This window comes from Rutilus rutilus, assembly GCF_951802725.1.
Source record: "Rutilus rutilus genome assembly, chromosome: 17".
Lineage (NCBI taxonomy): Eukaryota > Metazoa > Chordata > Actinopteri > Cypriniformes > Leuciscidae > Rutilus > Rutilus rutilus.
Genome location: NC_140230.1, coordinates 16,403,160 through 16,425,974, shown reverse-complemented (window position 1 = coordinate 16,425,974; position 22,815 = coordinate 16,403,160). Strand labels below are relative to the sequence as shown.

Here is a 22,815-nt window from a genome sequence, read left to right as displayed (position 1 = left end):
TAATGGCATATTTACAGTCATGAACCGCTGTCTCAAAAGGTCCTACTATGTCCAAACCTAACTTTAACCATGGACCGTCAGGAAGAGGCACCGGCTGTAATGGAGAAGCAGTAGTCTTTGCCGTCCTGTCTGACTCCTGACACAACGAACATGCTGCAATCTGGGTTTGAACCATAGCATCTATTCCTGGAAACCAATACAGCTCACGCAACCGCTGCTTGGTCCTTACTATGCCTTGATGATTCTCGTGTGCTAAAGTGACCATGGTTCTACGCAATGTCACTGGCACCACCAACCGTGAACCCCGGAACACTAGATTGTTTGTCACACAAAGTTCATGTCTCATTTTGAAGTACGGTTGTAGCTGGGAATCCAGGGCTTTCGCTGAAGCTGGCCAACCCTTTTCAATCTGAGCACGCAGGGCAGAAAGCTCAGAACAGGCCATAGAAGCAGACTCAAACTCCTTTGGAGTAACAGACGTAAGAGACATTGACAGCAACGCGACTAGCTCAGGTTCTGCATCCGAGTTCATGTCTGTGGTGGATGGCAAGGGCAATCTTGAAAGACAATCAGCTGTACAGTTCAATGAACCTGCACGATAGACCACGTCATAATTAAAGCATAACAGGCGCGCAGCCCATCTAGCTATGCGCATTCCCGCCCTGTCTGCTCCTTTTGTACAAAGAAGTGTCGTTAGAGCCTGGTGGTCGGTTCGTAGTGTAAATTTATGCCCCCACAGATAGGTCCTCCACTTTTCTACCGCCCACACGCATGCCAAAGCCTCTTTCTCCACTGTTGCATATTTCCTCTCAGCCTGAGTTAAGGATCTGGAGGCAAAAGCAACTGTCCGTTCTGTGTTGTCTGGGTGAATCTGGGTGAACACGGCACCAAGGCCATAATCTGATGCATCTGTCGAGATAATGGACGGTAAATTAGGGTCGTACAATGCTAATGCTGAACTTGCAAGCAACAATTGCTTCACAGTGACAAAGCAGTTCTCCATTTCCTCACTTCACTGAAATGGTCCCTCCTGGCGAATACATGCCCGTAAGGGTTCAACAACAGTAGCATAATTGGGTATAAATTTATTATACCATGAGAGCATACCCAGGAACGAACGTAGGGCTGGCACATCCTTAGGAGCTGGAGCTTGTACGATTGCCTGTAAGTGCTCAGTATCTGGCTGAACTCCTTGTGCTGTAACCAGGTGTCCCAGAAAACGCAGGCTCTTTTGCCTAATTTGACACTTTTGTTCGTTCAACCGTAACCCAGCCTCCTTTAGTCGGCTCAGTACTGTGTTCAGCGCAGCGTCGTGCTCCGCTGCTGTGCGTCCAAAGCAAATAACGTCATCAAGGTAGTTCTGCACGTTTGGTACACCTTTGAGTATGCACTCCATCATCTTTTGAAATACCGACGGTGCTGAAGCCAACCCATACGGTACCCTGCAAAACCGGAACAGTCCTTCATGCGTGATGAACGCTGTTAAATCACGGCTCTCAGGATGTAAAGGCACTTGATGATATGCACTCTCAAGATCGATTGTGGAGAAGATTGTAGATCCCGCTAAAGCAGTCAATAACTCTTCCATGTGAGGCAGGGGGTAACTGTCTATTACTACAGCCTTGTTTGGTTCCCTGAGATCTACACACATTCTTATGCCACCAGTCTTTTTCATTGTAACCACAATTGGTGACACCCATGGGGATGCATCAATTCGCTCTATAACTCCAGCAGAAAGTAGTCTGTCCAACTCAGCGGTCACAGCTTTTCTCACAGAAAAGGGAAGGCGTCGGAGTTTCTGTCGAACTGGCACGGCTGACTCTATCACTTTGACTTTATGCATAAATCCAGCAACACAGCCAACTGAGTCCACTTGAGTAGAAAGCTGTAGCACTGGTTCTGCAGAGCAAGATGTGGAGGCTGTAGCATGATCTGACAGAATTGTATCTCCTTTAATGCATAGTTTAAGAGCAGTTATGAGATCCATGCCCATTAATGCAGTTCCTTTATCCACCACATAGAAGTTCACTGAACATTTGCGGCTGTCTTTTACTACAGTTGCATGCAAGCAGCCGATCACATTAATCGGAGTACGGGAGTAAGTGACTAAGCAGGCTGCAGGTGGCTTTAAAGGTACTTCCCCAAAGTAATCATCATACATGCTCTTTGGCAGAACTGAAACAGACGCACCAGTATCAACGGTCAGCGTAACCGGCCTCTGAACCGCACCGGCTTCGACTTGAACGGTACAGTGAAGTTTAGTGCTTACATCCTTATCTTGTAGTAGCAGTAGCGTGTACTCTGGCATTACAACTTAATGCACTGTGTGAGTTTGCGTCGTTCTACAGACACGTGCAAAATGTCCTCTTTTTTTGCAATTTTTACATGTTACCTTGGCTGCTGGACATTCTACCGCATTTGCAAGATGTTTATCCGATCCGCAGCGAAAGCAGGAGCGTGGCGTCACCGTTCGAGGCGATGTGAATGAAGCAGTGGGGCGCGTGCCAGCCATTCTATTTTTAGGTTCCCCAGTGCCGCGTCCACGCACGTTTCTTTGCATATTCACAGTCTGTACGGAAAAGTTCTGTGTACTCGTAAACGCTTTAGCTTGCTCTCCAGCAGATTCGACTTGTTGTGCAATTGTAACAGCATCCGCTAACGTTAACTTATCATGCAGCAACAGCCTCTCTCGGATACGCGGATTAATGACGCTTTCAACCAGCTGGTCACGAATCATATCATCTGCATTTGTAAACTCACACGTAGACGAGAGTTCTCTCAGTGCAGCAACATACTGAATTATAGGCTCACCAGCTTGCTGAATTCTTTTCCGGAATGTGTGTCTCTCCATGACCACGTTCAACTTGGGTGTAAAATGAGCATGCAAAGCAGTAATAGCTGCGGTCATTGTATCGCCCGTTTCTGGTAATGTGTAAAATATTCTCTGCCCCTCCGTGCCCAGGCAATGTAACAGAAGGGCTCTTTTCCTGGCTTCCGACCATTCCTGTCCTTCAACGTCGATCACTAGTAGATAATTCTGGAACATTCGCTCCCATGTCTTGAAAGGAATCGCGGGGTCGCCCGGAGCAAGTAAGAAGAAGTTAGGAAATGGTGCAGACGATGCCATCTTTGCAGCAATAGTGGGTTGCCTCGTCGCCAATTTGTGGAGTTCTAGATATCAATATGAAGCCAGGCCATGCAGGTGAACGGGTACATTTTTCTTTTATTACTCTCCTTTTCCACATACACATACTCGTGCTCTTACTTCTTCCTTTTCTCTTCATTTCTCTCTCCTTATTCACAACTACTTCCCCCTAGTGTCTCAGTAAGTATTGCACTGCATAACAAGACACCACACCCTGTACAGTTTAAGAATCTGTAGCCATAGTAGAGGACTATTATATTGTTTTACTAAATATATACTGGTTTAAAGTGGATTAAATGACTGCAGGTTAGTCTCCTTGGAGTGAGATGTCATACAGATTAAACAATCACTGATTCCTCTTGTTCCTAAATCATATATTATTTACCACAAATGCCATGTAGGCCTAGCCTTTCAGTAGCCTACTTTTATTACTCAGTAGCCTACTGTTTGGTTAAAAGGATCTTGTCCTTTACACATTGTTGTAAAAAAAAAAACATTTTTAATTCGAATAAAGAACTAAGTTATTAGAATTTGTAACTGGTTTAAAACTTTTAGAAAAAAAGAACATACGGTAAACATACGTTTTCTCAAACGCATCTTGGCCAGGAATTCAATATTGCCTAAAATATCCAGATTTTGTTTTTCTGTTTTCACTTGCTTCTGTCTTGAAGCAGGTCTGCACAGACTGATCAGCTTATGACATTAAAGTAAGCAACAGGAAAACAAAACCTGGATATTTTAGACGTAGAAATGGCCCGTAATGGTCACTCTACAGAACAGATAGCATAGGCTACTTTACATTGCAAAGTGAAATTTTTCACTGCTGTCACGGATATACAAAAATCTAGACTACACCACTGACTGACATGTAATGACTAACGTTAACGTTAACGTTACATGGAGCAAATCCGACCATATGTAAACATGGATAAACATTTAAAATCTTAAAAATAGCCTACACCAGATAACTTCTGTCTGATATATCACTTTGATATTACAATTTATCAAACATTACGACAAAATGAAAAACATAAACGTAAATTATTATGGGGCAAAAGAGATGATTCCGACGGTAGGCCTATAGGCTATCTCTGACAACTATAACCTTAGAAAACGGTTCATTGACAACGCAAAAAAATCCCGCGATTTGCAAATAATGCAGTTACTATTCCAGTGTTAATAACATACACAGTTACAAGTTACAGTAATTTTATTACCTGAAAACCAGGTCAGGCCGTTCTGAGATTTTTTGGCGTGCTCCTCGAAGACAAAATGGTTAGAAAAGGCGGGGCTTAGCAAAGGGGTGGTTTGAGTACACAATTAAGATATCTATAAAATAATTTCGACTAGTCAGAATGTTCATTCAAGATATCTACACTGAAATTCTTCCTAGTCACAAAGCTGAATGCTATGGCAAGCCCTTTTAACATTTAAAAGCTAATTTTGACTATCCGGAATTAACATTGTAGATATCAACAATGTCTTTCTGACTAGTCGTAATTACATTTTGGATAGTTGGAATTGTCATTCAAGATATCTGTAACGTAATTGTGACTAGTCGAAACGACAGATAGAGATATCTGTAATTCAGTTTTGACTAGGCAAAACTGAATTACAGATATCTGCAATGACGTCATTGAAAACGACATTCAACTCGTCACACATCTTAAATGACAATTGCAGATATCTGTAATTCAGTTTTGTCTAGGCAGATTGAAAGTTAAAGATATCTCAAACATCATTATGACTAGTGAAAATTATTATTATATGACGTTGCTCTATTTTAGATATCCATAAATAAGTAATTTCCCCTCCCCGCCATAATCAAAGAAGTGGGTTCATTTCCTTATTTCTATGAATGGAAGAAGAAAGAAGCAGTCATGGCGTTGGCTGTAATCGAAAAAAACACCAGAAAATGTTTTTTATATACAGTACAAAAAAAAAAAAAAAAAAAAAAAATGTTGCAATGCTATGTTTATGATCATGCTTAAAATTACGTAGGTTATTGTTGCCGTAAGATTTATGCGTGAAAGAGATTCACACTAATTCACTTTAATAAAGATGCTGACATGCTATTCTTGCCATGGAAGTACATTAACATTCACTTCCTTAGATGAGAAAAAAAGTTCTTAGTTCAGATTAGTTCTTATTTTTTATTTTTTCAAATGTGTAAAAATGTAATTTTGACTAGTCATAACTCCAGTTACAGATATCTACAACGTCATTTCGCCTAGTCAAAACTTAATTTAAGATATCTGAAAAGGAACATGTAGATATCTTGAATTGAGGTGAATTAAAGATATCTTGAACTGGAGTTATGACTAGTCAGAATCAAATTGAAGATATCTCAAACTAGAATTACAGATATCTACAATTCAATTGCAGATATCCGTAATTCACATAGTGGATATCTGCAACTTAATTGTAGATATCTGTAATGATAAACCCATTACAAATGAATGGCAAAAGTGACGTCATTTGTCCTAGGAAGAATGTCTTTGTGGATATCTGAAATTACAATTATGGATAGGAAGAATGTAGTTGCGGATATCTGAAATGTTCTTTTTGACTAGGCAAAACTGAATTACAGATATCAGCAACACATATCCAGTCTAGCTGTTAAATGTTAAAATGGTTTGCCATAGTTAGAGATATCTTGAGTTATAATTTTTACTAATTAAATTAGAGATATCTCTAATTTAATTATCACTAAACTTGTCATTCGAGATATCTCAAATTAGGATTATGCCTATAGTACAAAATCAATTATATATAGCCTACCTTTAATTACAATTTCTACTAGTCAAAACTAAATTACGACTAGTACAGCCAGGGGTATTTAATGCTAAAACGGCTTGCCAAATTGATAGCCTACTTCTGCCTATCCTTTTTATTTATACGCAGTGTCTTTGACAGTGGTGTATTATTTGAATACGCTTTTTTCTTTCTTTAAAGGTCACATTTCAAGTCATTGTTTTATTTAGATGCACAGCATAAATCTTTGCAAAAAGCACAAAAAAATAAAGTGTTTACTCTTTTTAAAAACCTATTTTTACAATTTCATTTGTTTGACTTTACTGAAATGACAGTTACTTTTAAATGCATTTGTTACTCAATTCTTGCTTTTGCAATGTCACGCATGGTCTACCTCATATGAAACCATTTCACTGCAGTGTTTTGATCACATTATTATACTTCAGATGCATATAAAAATACCTAATTTCTAATAAGTACAAAAAAATAGTGGCCATGCAGCTCTTATTTTAAAACATTAAAACATCAATTTTAAAAAAGCCTGAAAGTGATACACAGGCTTAATGTTGCAGTTTCTTCTTTTCAAATATGCTTCGTCATTCGTGAGGATGGAGTGTTTGTATGGCAAGCCCTTTTAACATTTAAAAGCTAAGTTTGACTATCCGGAATTAACATTGTAGATATCAACAATGTCTTTCTGACTATTCGTTAGGGCTGGGCGATATATCGATATAAAAAATATATCGATATATTTTTGAAATGCGATATGGAATTAGACCATATGGCATATATTGATATAGTTCAAATTTGCGCTGTGATCCTTGCTCCCCGCCCCCGCTCCTCCTTTTACACTCTGCGTGCGTGTTTAGAGCATGTTATGTTATGAGAGGCGAATCATGACTACTTCAGAAAACCCAGCACAATAGGAACTACCAGGCAGTGACATAAGTGTACGCTGAAATAAAGTTTTTCACCTCAGAAAAACTGACTTTCTTGTCCTGTCAGCCGTTATCCTGTTCTCGTAGCGCACACTCTTCAATTGCACGCGCCAATGCAGTGGTGCGCGTTGTATCGCCTCACTGATCAAGTGCAAAAGAAACTACTAGCATGCAATGCCATTACGTTGTAAATTACACGAAATAAAAGTAATGCAGGTATGATTTTCATTCTATTCACCAGGAGCAGTTTCCATGTTTCATTAACAGTTATCGTTAATATTGTGTATTCACCATGGTAACTGTCGTTTCCATATTAACCCCAAAATGCCATATATATACAGTATATAGGCAAATTATAACATGTTTACACAAAATTTGTTTATATATATATAAACTTTGATAATCATAATTAATAAATCGCAATTACAATTCGAAGGGAATAATCTGCAATTATGATTTTTGTCATAATCGTGCAGCCCTAACTTAGGTGAAGAAACCAGGGCCCGGTTTCCCAAAGCGTTCTTATCTCTAAGTAGTTCTTAACCTATTCCTTAACCTCTCTCTTAATCTTATGGGACGGTTCCGAAACGTTCGTACGCTAAGTAGCCTATATCTTTTGTAAGTCACACTTTCGTAAGGTTGGTCTGGACCACTCTTAGCTTTACCTTATCACTGTTGCATGGCTGCGTTCTCCGAAACTACCTTAACGCTACGTCGTTCTTAAGTTGTACCTTAAGAAGTAGGCTACCTTATCGTTAATACGTGTTTTCCGAAACCTTCTTAGTTAAGTATACCTTCTGTAAGTCATACGTTCGTAAGGTTGGTCTGGAGCGCTCTTAGCTATACCTTATCGCTGCTGACGGTTCATACCGCTAGTGGCCACCACTACGCAAAAAGCTTTTTTACATCGCAGTTTAATTACACATAGAAAATTGTATATGAACATTTAATATAAAATCTGATTTAGTATTAAAATTACATTTTTACTTTACTTTAAAATTTTACACATAAAATACTTAAGTTGTTATAGCCTACACCCAGTGTATGGAACTGTTTTCATTAATAAAGTTTCCATACACTAATGGTTGTTAGCTTTTTTTAATTACTATCCTAAGGCACATCAGCTGGCGAACCATTTGACAGAAAAGGCTTTGGAGTCTATATAAAGAAAGATGAGTTTACACAAACTTTATAGCTATGGCAGCGAGACAGCGAGTACTTGTTTTAAATCAAAGACGGCGCCGTCCGCGGAGCCAGTTAGTGTATGTCAACTACTTTATAAGAGAACACTTTAGTCCACTGACTACCATGTCAGAAGAGACCATTGTAAAAAAAATTACTCAGCATACGTTGTGGAGAACATTAACACACATGGCCGTGAGGGTTTGGGATTGCACACTTGCTAAATTATAAACACATACTCATATTTATTTCTGCATGTACATATTTCAATTAGCCCCGATAAATGCAGTTTGTAGCTACTATTTCTAAAACGCTTCTTTATAAAGAACATTGTTTTCTCAATACTTTACCTATACCGCTGTGAAGGAAAGAGCGCACAATCGATCATCGAGGCATCGATATCAACCTATTCAGCACCTCCACCATGGACAGCACCTGCTAAGGTCGAACTTAAGAAGGTTTACCTTAAGCAACATCCTAAGGTATAGTTCGGAGAACACACGTAGGAAATGTATACCTGTAGTTAAGGTGTACCTTTTGAGTCTTCGTAGCGCGCTAAGAGACAACGTTATCGGAGAACGCAGCCCTGGTCTATATGAATATAATTCTGAAGTTTTAATACACCCAGACAGTATTAAATTAGGCTAATTCAAGTGTTTTCATGCAAAGAATAAAAATGTCATTACACTGATTGTTGTTAGATTTTTAATTATATTATTATACAATATTATTAATTTAATTAAAACGCTATTTTAAAGGCCAGTGAAAGCATAGGCTACTGTCAGTTAAGTCCTATTCGGACGCTAATATTGTTTCTCATGGGCTCGTCCGGTATTTTAAACATTTACAGGGGTAAGTCGGTGATTTTAGTGCCGTCCGAATCCATAATATCAGTGTTTTTCTCACCCAACCTGCGTAAAAATCCCTGGCCAAATTAGTACCTTCTGTTTTTTGACAAACAGGTCGTGTGGTAATTTAATTGCCGTCTGAATCCACATCTCTGAGTTTACAAGAGATTCAAAATTCACGGTTTAAATCCTTTTTGATCACTGCCGAGCACCGTATGCAAGATGTAAACTTTTATTACTGAAATGCTGGAAAGTATTTACAAGAACAATATTTCATCGCAGCTCCACCTCAGCGAACAAAAATGGGAAAGAGAAGAAGGCACGTAAATTTTTGAAAAGGTTATTGTGGCAGCAATATATGTTACAATTTTAAAATATGTAGGCTAGGCTATTATAGGCTATTATAGTTTGGATTATTTTTTATAATATCCAATAATCATAATAAATTGCAATTTCAACTATTTCTGAAGTGCTTCATTTATAAAGATCACCGCTTTCTCACATAAACAGCCCCTGCACGAGAGAATAATTGATTCTGGAGCCATCGATATCAAACAATTCAGCACCATCGCCACGGACAGCGCCGGGTAACGTCGCACGTAAGAAGGTATATCTTAAGCAGCTTCCTAAGGTATGGTTTGGGGAACACACTTAGGAACATAAACACCTTTGGTAAGATATATCTTTTGAGCTCTCTTAGCGCTAAGAGTGAGCGTTATTGGGCCCTGTTTATTATTTATTCATTTGATTTTGCAACTGTTCACTGAAATAGCTGGTTTCAATAAAACTACTTGTGACATGTCATATTTGACTTTGACTGAACATTTGCTCTCACTTTGCAGAAAAAATTTCGGGATATATATCGTATCGATATTCAGCCTAAATATATCGGGATATGACTTTTGGTCCATATCGCCCAGCCCTACTAGTCGTAATTACATTTTGGATAGTTGGAATTGTCATTCAAGATATCTGTAACGTACAGATAGAGACATCTGTAATTGAGTTTTGACTAGGCAATAATTTTCACTAGTCATAATGATGTTTGAGATATCTTCAACTTTCATTCTGCCTAGTCAAAACTGAATTACAGATATCTGCAATTTAAGATGTGTGACGAGTTGAATGTCATTTTCAATGATGTCATTGCAGATATCTGTAATTCAGTTTTGCCTAGTCAAAACTGAATTACAGATATCTCTCTCTGTCGTTTTGACTAGTCTCAATTACGTTACAGATATCTTGAATGACAATTCCAACTATCCAAAATGTAATTACGACTAGTCAGAAAGACATTGTTGATATCTACAATGTTAATTCAGGATAGTCAAACTTAGCTTTTAAATGTTAAAAGGGTTTGCCATAGTGTCTTAGATAGGCTACTTTTATAACCAACATGCAGAAATCCCCTGGTTTCAAGAGAGAAGTATTGAGGGACCACCTTCCTTGGCTTAGCTATGTCACGTGTTTTGAAATAAATGCGATATTCGCTTGATATGGGCATTCATTATTCACCAGCCAAATACATCCTTTAGTGAAAGCAAAAGTAGCAAAGCATTTCGGGGAAACTTGGGGATTTCTCCATGTCTGCTATAAAAGCATCAACGGCTTCACCCATTCCTTCAGACCGTTGACGGACCTGAACTTGAAGCATCTGCCATTTCTTCAGGGTAAGACAACTATATGGTTATTTTGTCTTTTTATAATGAGAGCAGTTCAGTTGAAGTGCAGCTTTAAACAAAAGCGGCTGTTATTTCAAAAGCGGCTGTTATTTCAAAAGCGGCTGTTGTTATAATCAGATTCAAATATTTTGAGAGATTCTTTTTAACGAAAGATCAAAACTAATTTGGAAATGCGCATTTGCTCTATTGAGATTTTTAAAACCTTCCATCTAATAACAGCTACATTTTAATGCATTCATTTTAATGCATTCATTTTCTGAACGGAACTCCTTCATATTTTTCTTGATCGAGCTTATAACCAGTCAGATTATGTTGCTTGTGTTGTACATGAATGTTGCTGCACTTTTTGAAATGAGTAAGCTAATCTAACATCTTTTATTTTCCTTTTTTTTTGTTGTTGTTGTTGTTGTTGTTGTTGTTGTTGTTGCTGCTTTTTTATAGCAAGAAAAGAAACAGCACTGCATTTAAATTAAGTGTGAACTTTTTGCATTGACATAAAATGAAAAGTAAAGAAAAGTAGAGAAATAACAAACCTCAACCAGTGAGAAAAAATATGACCAGGGCCCGGTTTCCCAAAGCGTTCTTATCTCTAAGTAGTTCTTAACCTATTCCTTAACCTCTCTCTTAACCTTATGGGACGGTTCCCGAAACGTTCGTACGCTAAGTATATCTTTTGTAAGTCACACTTTCGTAAGGTTGGTCTGGACCATTCGTAGCTCTCTCTTAGCGTTGTTGCAGGTCTAAATGAATATAATTCTGAAGTTTTAATACACCCAGACAGTAGGCTAATTCAAGTGTTTTCATGCAAAGAATAAAATTGTCATTACACTGATTGTTGTTAGATTTTTAATTATATTATTATACAATATTATTAATTGAATTAAAACGCTCTTTTAAAGGCCAGTGAAAGCATAGGCTACTGTCAGTTAAGTCCTATTCGGACGCTAATATTGTTTCTCATGGGCTCGTCCGGTATTTTAAACATTTACAGGGGTAAGTCGGTGATTTTAGTGCCGTCCGAATCCATAATATCAGTGGCCAAATTACCTTCTGTTTTTTTTGACAAACAGGTCGTGTGGTAATTTAATTGACGTCTGAATCCACATCTCCGAGTTTACAAGAGATTCAAAATTCATGGTTTAAATCCTTTTTGATCACTGCCGAGCACCGTACGCAAGATGTAAACTTTTATTACTGAAATGCTGGAAAGTATTTACACAAGAACAATATTTCATCGCAGCTCCACCTCAGCGAACAAAAATGGGAAAGAAAAGGCGGCACGTAAATTTTTGAAAAGGTTATTGTGGCAGCAATAGGCTATATGTTACAATTTTAAAATATGTAGGCTACGCTTTTATAGGCTATTATAGTTTGAATTATTTTTTATAATATCCAATAATCATAATAAATTGAAATTTCAACTATTTCTGAAGTGCTTCTTTTATAAAGATGACCGCTTTTTCACATAAACAGCCCCTGCACGAGAGAATAATTGATTCTCGATCCATCGATTTCAAACAATTCAGCACCATTGGCACGGACAGCGCCTGGTCACGTCCCACGTAAGAAGGTATATCTTAAGCGGCTTCCTAAGGTATAGTTCGGGGAACACACTTAGGAAAATAAACAAATTTGGTAAGATATATCTTTCGAGTCTTCTTAGCAGGCTAAGAGTGAGCGTTATCGGGAAACCGGGCCCTGGGCTGGGTTTCCCGATAACGTTGACTCTTAAGGTATAACTTAACTAAAGGTATACCATTACTACGCGTGTTCCCCGAACTATACCTTAGAAAGCTGCTTAAGATATACCTTCTTACGTGCGGCGTTACCCGGTGCTGTCCGTGGCGGTGGTGCTGAACTGGTTGATATCGATGGCTCGAGAATCAATTATTCCCTGTGCAGGAGCTGCTTCACTGCATTATGTGAGAAAGGGGTGTTCTTTATAAAAGAAGCACTTCAGAAATAGTTGAAATTGCATTTATTAGGACTCATGGGATATTATAAAAAATAATCCAAACTATAATAGCCTAAAATTGTATCATATATTGCTGCCACAATAACCATTTAAAAAATCTTCATCTCTTTCCCATTTTGTTCGCTGAGGTGGAGCTGCGATGGAATATTGTTCTTGTAAATACTTTCCAGCATTTCAGTAATAAAAGTGTAGGCTTACATACGGTACTCGGTAGTGATCAAAAATGATTTAAACAATGAATTTTGAATCTCTCTTTGTAAACTCAGAGATGTGGATTCAGACGGCAATTAAATTCCCACAAGACCTGTTTGTCAAAAAACAATTTGGCCAGGGATTTTTACGCAGGTTGGGTGATTCATGAAAGTGCGTATCTATAGCACGAATGATAATTCTCGTATAATTTATACGCCAAAACGAGTTTTAGCGTTCAAATGATACGCACTGCAAACCCCTTGGGTAGGATTAGGTGTGAGGAGGGCGTGCATATTACACGCCATAAAGTGCGTATCATATGCACGCGAAAACTGCGTACCATATTTACGCTAAAACTCGTTTTGGCGTATAAATGAAACGAGTTATTTTCATCATTCGTGCTATAGATATGCACTTTCATGAGATCGGGCTCGAAAAAACACTGACATTATGGATTCGGACGGCAATAAAATCACTTAGGGGAGCGCGGGGCACAACGTAACACGGGGCTAGTTGTAACACACTTGTTTTAAATACTTCCACACATCACATGCTAGGATGACGAAACTTAGTGTATTTACTAGTTGCCATATCAACACTATATAGAGAAAAAATTGCGCCAAAATTTATTTTATTTTGGAAGATATCCATAGACATTTATTAAACCATAGTAAAAGTACATTTCTTACTTAAGATAATTTTTCATCTCTATTTTTTGTGTTTATTTAAAATTAGACAAATCTGATATTATTTTAATCTCCAAGATGTTATTTAACAGTTGAGATAGTTCTTTAATGCTTCGCTAACCAGCAGAAGACACTAGCAGGGTTTAAACCCCAGTTGTGCAGGCGGGGCATGTTGTCAGACTGCGTTACAGTGTGCCCCTATTGGAAATATGCTATTCTATTCTATACTTTTATTAATTCTATTGAGAAAACATGAGAAAAGGTGAATAAAGACTGAGAGTCAATGTTCAGAAATTACTAATTGTTTATTTGTTTTGAATTATGTTGTATAGCTGTGTTTTTCTGTGTTCGTAGTCAAAACTCAAAAATGAGTTTATATTTAATTATTAAAAAATGCCATTATTTTATATGAAAGAGTTTTTTAATTGTATTTTATTTAGAAAATATTTTAGTTTGTCTTGTATATTTTTTTTTATTAGATCAGATAACATTTTAAGCCCTCACATGTTACAATGTACCCCACCTATGGGGCATGTTGTCACATTTCACTAGTTCCATTCTTTCGGGGTATATCCAGAAAAAAGTATATACTGCATTAATAAAACAAAACCACATAATTGTACTAGACATGTGGGAAATTAATGTGGGAAAAAAATAAATACTCTGAACCATAAGTAGATTTAAACAAACTGAGAAAGTCAAAAAGTGTTACTTTGTGCCCCGCTCTCCCCTACCCCTGTAAATGTTTAAAATACCGTACGAGCCCAAGATAAACAATTAGCATCCGAATAGGATACCCGAATAGAAAATATTTGCAATGCAACACATAGAAATTAAGAACAAGATCAATAGCATAGTCACTCCTAGAAAAATAAAGAAATATATCTTTCAATAAAAAGTTTTACACATTTTATAAAAGGAGAAAGATAACAACTTAAGATCTCCCAAAAAGATTTAACCTGATTGCAATGGTAGAATAAATGAAGCAAAGTTTCTTCCTCAACTTTGCAAAATACACATGTTAGAAAGATCAACAAAGAGAGTTGGTTGGATAGACATTATGTAGAATCTTGAAGTGTACCTCTCTTATCTTATTAGACATAGTATTTTTCAGGGAGTAACCATGCTCTCTTCTACGGAGCCCCTGAGGGGACCTTTGCAAAAAATAAAATAATATGACTTTCGCGTGCGCACAAGAAAGTTTCGTGTGCTCACGCGTTACAATTTCCAATTTGGTTATAGTGTCATTACTACAAATGTGGGAAAAGGGATGAGATGAGAGTGTGCTTGGAGCATGCCTCCAGAGATTTGTCTTATTATAGGGAGTTTGCATTTGAGATTGTTTGTGGACTGTGCTTTACTGTAAGAAAAAAAGCTGTATGTCATACATTATAGAAATACATCTGAAGAAAGCTTGACATTGTATGTGAGGCATACACACTGAGTTTCGGTTAATTTATGATGAGATGCGCTCCAGTTCACGAGCAATGCAAGTGACCGCGGTGCGCCTCCATGATTATATTGATAGATATAGATATGATGATATATATATATGATGATATATATATATATGATGCGTAATATGAGACATGGAGTGGGTCAGACATGATTTTGACCACTTCATTAAGTTTTGTTTTGTAGAAAGCCTTTGTTTAAAGTGAATTTCGTTTTGTATAAATTGTATCTTAATTTTAATCGATTTTTCATCAACCAATTGCCTGTATTTAATAAGAAGCAAATATATAGCAGACAATATAATCATGGAGGCGCGCCGCGGTCACTTGCATTGCTCGTGAACTGGAGCGCATCTCATCATAAATTAACCGAAACTCAGTGTATGCCTCACATACCGGTACATTATAGAAATACATCTGAAGAAAGCTTGAAATGTCTTTAAACGAAACAATCAAAACGAAAAGAAATAGGCTAGCCTACTCTCTGATTATGTAATCCATGATGTGGGACCTGATATTCATTTAATGTGATATTCATGCTTTTTTTCTTACAGTAAAGCACAGTCCACAAACAATCTCAAATGCAAACTCCCTATAATAAGACAAATCTCTGGAAGCATGCTCCAAGCACACTCTCATCTCATCCCTTTTCCCACATTTGTAGTAATGACACTATAACCAAACCGGAAATTGTAACGGGTGAGCACGCGAAACTTTCTCGTGCGCACGCGAAAGTCATATTATTATTTTTTTTGCAAAGGTCCCCTCAGGGGCTCCGTAGTCTTCCACTGAATGCTGTCAAAAAAATTGTTCCAAAAATATTTTCATCTATGTGTAAACTGTGTAATGTAACAATAGCTTAATATGTTTACGATTACATTTTTTATCAAGAAAACAAACTCCATCCAATAAAAGTTTGGCCATAATTGTTTTTCTCTCATTAAAGCAAAGGTATTATACAAAAATTATACAAAGTCATAAATTCTTCATACTGCAGTATACTGCCATCATTTTTAAATAAATCCAAAACAGAAACAAAAACTCAATCATACCAATTGTTAAGGATTTGTTTTGGATTAAAATGTTCTTATTATTCCAACCGAATTAAGAAAAGTTGTACACGGAACACAATTTCCAAGCAAGTAAAACTTGTTGGTGAAATTTAGAAAGATAACTCATTTAGAAGGGGTGAAATTACATTTTAAAAGAAACTCTAAGCCACCTAATCCAAAATATGGCATTGGGCATATAGTACCAAATTGAGTCATTAAAGACCTTTTTTAACAAACTAATTCTAAAAGAGCTGATTAATTCCTCAAAATTTAAAACTTCCAGTCCACCCTCAGAACGTCTATTAGACTAAACAGATTTACAAACTTTGTGAAATCTGTTCTTCCAAATAAATTTCAATAACATTTTGTCAATATCGTCACAAAGACTGTCACTAACAAATGAGGATAGAGAGGGATAAACACAACAAGACAAATCCTCTGCTTTGGATATAAGAACTCAACCATAGATTGACAGGTGTAAGTTGTAGCCAACAATTAAATATTGCTCTAGTTTTCATTATTTTAGATAAAAAATTAAGTTGTTGGCGGAGCAATCTATCTTTAGTAAGGAAACTCCCCAGGAACTTGAGACAGTCTTTAACAGGTATATCAATGGTTGTTGAGTATCATAAAGACAAAAAAGTTCACACTTAATTTAAATTTAATTTAAATGTAAGATAAATTTAAATATAAACCTGAGGCTTCAGAGAAAGATTTAATAATATTGATACTCAAGGGAATTTGACTTTGGTCTTAAAGATAGTAGTATCATCGGCTAGTTGAGATATTTTTAATTCTTTACCAAATATAGAGATACCTTTTAAACTAGGATTTTGTAAAATATTAATTAATAACAATTCAACAGCTAGAAGAAAAAGAAATGGGCAAATGGGGCAACCTTTTAGATAGAGGAGCACTCCTCTATCACAATTAAATTGTTTAGTAGTTTGAAAGCCGACCAAAACTACGAGGAGTTAATGTCATTATAAAGCATTCTCACAATGTTGATAAAAGTACATCCAAAACCAAAAAACATTGAGAGATTTAAGCAAAAAATGGTGTTCTAAAGAGTCAAATGCTTTATAAAAATCCCAAAACATTATAATAGCATCTGAATCAATATTCTCTGAATAATCAATGAGAACTAATCTTATATTGGAGCTAACATGTCTATTTTTCATAAATCCATGAAAAATGATGTTTCGCCAACTATACCATTAAGGCCTGATTTTAAACAAACTGCAGATATTAAAGCAAGAAATGTATAATCAATATTTAACAGTGATATTGGTCTCCAGATCTCAATTAAAAGTGGGTGTTTTGGGAATAAGAGAAATAAGACATTCTTTAAACAAAGTGGTTGCTTTAAGACGTCCCAAAGATGTAAATAAAATTCAACGGGCAGACCACCTGGAGATTTTCCTTTCTTCATAGATTTCAGTGCATCCTCAATTTCAGAGATATCAGAATAACAAAGTTGCTTAAAATCTTCATTAATACCTGAAACCGTATCATGAATACTCGAAAGAAAATCATCACATTTTTCTTGAGAAAACTGAGAAGCATACCATTTTTTCATTCCTGGATCATGTACATAAAACACCATTAATATTTAGGGCAGAGAGAGATGTCTTTTTTACAATTTCTTTTCTCCAGAGCAGAAAAAATAATTAGTGTTTTTTTTCACCCTTCTCTATCCATTTTGCTCTAGAGCGTATAAAGGCACCTTTAACAATCTCTGTGTACACATATTTGCAATTTGCAATTGACATAGGCCTACCTCATCTAATTTACTGGGATTTCCCTTTTGCCGTAACAAACCTATCTATGAATGAGTTCTAATACTTTATTTATTTTTTTCTCTTTTAATTTGTTTACTTCTATTAACAGCAAGGTCTCTAACTTTAAATTTAAAGAACTCCCAACTAGAGCCAAGGTCGCCTTCAATATTACTAAACAAAGAATTACACTATCATTAAAGTCGGCGTCTTTCAAAAGACAATTGTTAAATTTCCAATAACCCCTTGTTCTATTTTACTTTCTATGTTGTACAAGATCCAAAGAAATTAACATATGATCAAGGGGGCAAATTGATGATTAACAGCATGGACATCTTTCAAAATAGCATGAGAAATAAGAAAAATATCAATTCTAGCTTTAAGCGATCCAGATTTGTTACAATTCAGGCAGTGTAAATATGCTTTCCATTGGGGCGAATGAAGTCTGGTTTCACGTTAGTGTAAAGCGAACGGCCAAAGACAACAGGACTATGACAAGCTGTTTTAGCATTTAATCCCCTTGTCTGTACTAGTCGTGATTTAGTTTTGACTATTCAAAATTCTATTCACATATCTATTCTGCAATTTAGACTGATCTTAATTTGAATTAAGATATCTACAATGTGATTATGACTAGTCATATTCTATTGACTTCCATTGGAAAATATTTTCTGTTATCTACAAATGAGTTTTAACTAGTAGAAATTGATGGCTAATTAGCGATATCTATAATTTATATAGGTGGTTCTACTTCTAATTAAAGATATCTCAAATTACAATTTTACTAGTGATAATTCAATTTGAACTAACTGAATTACCACTAGTAAAAAAATTATAATTCGAGATATCTTGTATTTGGCTAACTGGTAGGCTTTTTGACTAGTCATAATTCAAATTTATGATAACTTTAATTAATCATCTTTAAAGTTGTACACAATACATTTGTAGATATCTGAAAGTAATTTATTAGCTACTAGTCATATTTGTAGATATTTTGAATGGGATTTTTGAATAGGCAAAACTTTATAAGAAATTTATTTGACTGAGAATTGGAATTCCTTGTCAAATCTCATTTAAAGATATCTGCAAGATATTTGATTTTTGAAGATGTTTCTTTGGAGATATCTGCATTTAGCTTTGTGACTGGGAGGAATTTCAAAAGAGATATCTAGAATTAACATTCTTAGTCAAAATTATTTTATAGATATCTAAAACATGCATGCAAATACACCTTTGTATACACCCCACATTAAATATTTTATTAACCAATCCTACCCTGGAAACTGTTGTCATCCGCCATTTTGTCCAAGAATTGTAAAGGTCCTGCATCTTTGGGTCATTTTAAACTGCTTTATGCAGAAGGTATGAAAATAAAAATGTACGTGTAAAAGTGACATACGGTGTTGCAGAGAAGACTATTCTAAATTCCTATTCTAAATCATAAAGTAGGATAATGTTCAGATATGCATGCTGTAGATTAACTTGTGTTAGCCTTCATTTCCAAATGAACATATAAAATCAGTAAGGATTTGTATACATCTCATGTCTGGTGCAACATTTGCCATAATTTTAAAATAACTATTGACTGGCACTCATCACTGAAAACAGCAGAATATAACCATAACGGATCTCTAGCTTTAATACAACACTCCCACCTTGTGGGCTATTACCTTGATGACATGAGTAAACCTGCATAAACACAGAATGCAAACAATTGCTAATCATCCACATGGGACATTAGTGATTGCCATGATTTCATTAATATGATTGCAAAGATATTTGAACTCATGTAATGTGATTATGTGATTTCTCCTCAGGATTACTGAAACCAGGCTAACTGCAGTAAGTTGTGTTGTGTAAGGCTATTTCACTCTATATTCTCCCCTTACCAGTTGTTTAACTTCTTGCTAAAAAACACTTATATGGCACTGTCCATTGGTTTTCTTCAAGCTAAGAAAAAAAATCTTATATATTCTTTAAAAAGTTGCTTTAATGAATGCTGCCATTTGTGGAATAAAAAAAGTGAGATTTTCAATTTTGTCTTTGTTTTGAGCAGGAATAGAGAAGCCATGAATTCCAAAATTGCAAAGACAACTCAAAGTCTTACCACTGCTGAGGACATGAGGAACCAAACCAAACTTATAATGCAGCCCTATGCCAACTGGGAAGAGTATCTGACTCCAGCTCCACTGTCCATAGCCATTATGGGAGAGCTGGTTTTCATCTCGTCCTCAACAGATTTCTCCATCAATAAAAATTCCCCCAAAGATGGCTACAAATACATCAAGTACCCTGATTCCTTTCGCGCTTGCCTCATGCAAGTGTGTAACTCTGGTTGGTGGGCATTTAATGAGGCCCATACGAGCATGGATCAGATTCGGCTCCATACTGCCCAAGTTCCAGATTACATGAAGACAGCTCTGAAGATTCTGTTCCAAGGCGATGATGAAGTTGTCAAAGCACATCTTCCTGATCAGCTGGACAATATCAGAGACACTGCAGATGAATGTCGGGAGTTGTCTAGTGCAACTGAAAAGCGTTTCACTGATGTCATCAGTATCATCCAAGAGCTGCTAGAAGCGTGTGTGAATGCAGAGCACTTCTATGGGGAAGAGATGTCAGCAATCAAGAAGAGACTAGAAGATTGCAAACTGAGGGAGCAGTCAGCTCAAGAAACCAAGAAAAGGACCGAGAAGGCAGTCAATGCCATGGAGAAGGAACTGAAAGAGGCTCATGAGAGCTACAAGAAAGCCATGGATTATTCACAGAAGGCCACAGAAAATTCACGATTCGCTATAGAGCAGAGCCGAGCTCAGCTGAACAAGACAAGAGAGAGCTATGAAAAGTGTGTGGAGAACCTAGAGAAGAACCAGAAGGAACTAACTGATATCCTGGTCACTATGAGAAATTGCAAACTGAAAGAGATCGACTTCAAAACAACAATAGAGATGCTGGTCAAGGGAATTGATAACATGGGGAGAGTGAAGGAGCAGTGGGAGAAGATGGTTCACTTCTTTCAGATGGTTTCTAACATTATGCGCAAAACTCTCAAAAACTTTGTCTCAGTATCTGAGAAAATACAAGCCCTCTCCTACAATGCAAAGCTCTTCTCAAAAGATCTGCTATACTCTCAAGCCTTCCAAGCCTGTAACATTGCTAGTCTGGTTCATATGATCTCTGGAACATACACAGATGTTTCTAACAAGTACCTGATGGACCGTGTCAGTTCACTGGGCAAACTGATGGCCATGGATAAAAGTAAGCCCGAATTTGAGCATGAGCGACAACAGCTCCAGAACTCCTGTGATGAGGCACAAAAAGGCATTTTAAGGCTTGTCCTGAAGAATAAAGAGGAGTTTGACAGGAAGAGCACTGCAAGACTAGAAAAGATCGATCGAGAGCTGCTTGCCATTCTGCCTGCTGCTCCTCCAGAGCAAATCAAGAGCATTCAAGAGGCTGTTAAAGCCGGATTCAGTGAGGAAGAAGAAGCATCATACTACTGAGAGAATCTACCAAATATTACAAGCTTGATATAAAAGATAATACTACCATAGTTAAGATTTAAGTTTTTCTGTCCAGTAACATGCAGTCACGACAGCTTGATTTATCTGCATTAAAGGTGCTGTATGTAACTTTTCTACTAAAATGAATCCTTTTTTTATTGCCTGTGTGTGAAGGGGTTGTAATCTCACATTAAAATGATCCACTTTGCGGGTTTTGCTATTACCTCGGAAAGCAAGTATTCTTATTTTTACGTGAAGGCTCCGGGTCGGATTTACCGCGAAATCCAGTGACGTGACCTGCACGCGTGCTCCCAAGCCTCTCGCCTCGTCTACTGACTTTGCACTCAACAGCGACGACACTGCAACTTATGACATGGACTTACGACTTATGCAACTTATGACATGTCTGATAACACTAAGAAATGGCCTGCTCCCAGCTCAACACAGACTCCAACACAAACTCCACATATTGATAAAAAAAATAAAAATAAAATTCCACTGAAGCTTGTAAGGCCAGACGTGAATCGGATGAACTTCGGGTGAAAAAACACGGCTCAACATCGGCAGGGCATTTGAATCATGGAGAAACCTTATCTATAAACCTAGAATGTAGGCTACATTTCCTGAAGAAAATGTGAATTGGTGCTTGCAGTGGCAAAATTCGGCACGGTTGATAGGGTTCCATACTTATCATGGTAACGTTACGAGCATGGAACATTAGTTCAACGTCAAGCTGATAAAAGCAGCCTATTATTGTAACGTTGCAGTGGGAGTTTACCTTAGTTGCGTCCATAGACTGTGGTTGCGTCTCAGTCTGGAAGGTACCCATAGTGCTTGCTCATAAATTCGAGCACGTGCTTGTAAACTTACTGGTTGCAATCTGAAACATCACCGCTAGAGGTCGTTGAAAACTACATACAGCACCTTTAACAGAAGACAATACTGATACTGAAATGTTTAACACTGTCAACCCAAATTAGACTTGTGTCTAGAAGAGGATTTTAAAAGCTTTTGAAAAAGAGTTTTAAAAAAGAGTTTTTAAAAGAGTTTGAAAAAGTTGTTGTCTTCTGTTTAAATTTCATATCATAATACCATAATCATATCATATAACTAGCTTGCAAATGATTCTTACTAAAAACATATTATGCATGATTGTATGATCTTTAATGGAAAGTGGAAGTGACAGGAAATGTTTGTTTTTAATAAATCTGTTTTTTTTGTTGTTTTTTTTGCTTTAAACTTATTTAGAAGAAAAATATGTAGATTTTTTTTGTATTTAGTGTAGTATTTAGTGAATCATTTTAGCTATCTGTGTATGATAAAGTTGTCCTTGAATGAATATTAATTAGGCTACATTTTAATGCATTACTAAACGCCTCCTTAGTATAATAATAATAATAATAATAATAATAACTTTATTTTGTATAGGGGAGAGCGGGGCACAAAGTAACGCTTTTTGACTTTCTCAGTTTGTGTAAATCTATGGTTCAGAGTATTTATTTTTTCCCACATTAATTTTCCACATGTCTACTACAATTATGTGTTTTTGTTTTATTAATACAGTATATACTTTTTCCTAGATATACCCCAAAAGAATGGAAGTGAAATGTGACAACATGCCCCATA

The 22,815-nt window shown here is 36.7% G+C and overlaps 1 protein-coding gene across 1 annotated transcript; it reads left to right on the top strand.

Moving 5' to 3' along the window:
• Window positions 1–10,491: 10,491 nt before the first annotated feature.
• LOC311276339 (uncharacterized protein) lies at window positions 10,492–21,700 on the top strand. The gene is made up of 3 exons (XM_084385958.1): window positions 10,492–10,537; window positions 19,504–19,528; window positions 19,743–21,700. Exon 3 carries the CDS (start codon window positions 19,756–19,758, stop codon window positions 21,187–21,189), a length of 1,434 nt encoding a protein of 477 aa, XP_084242084.1. The 5' UTR covers window positions 10,492–10,537; window positions 19,504–19,528; window positions 19,743–19,755; the 3' UTR covers window positions 21,190–21,700.
• Window positions 21,701–22,815: the final 1,115 nt, after the last annotated feature.

Bases quoted from the DNA above. Each gene is read 5' to 3' on its own strand.
- LOC311276339 (XM_084385958.1), top strand. From the start codon at position 19,756: ATGAATTCCAAAATTGCAAAGACAACTCAAAGTCTTACCACTGCTGAG.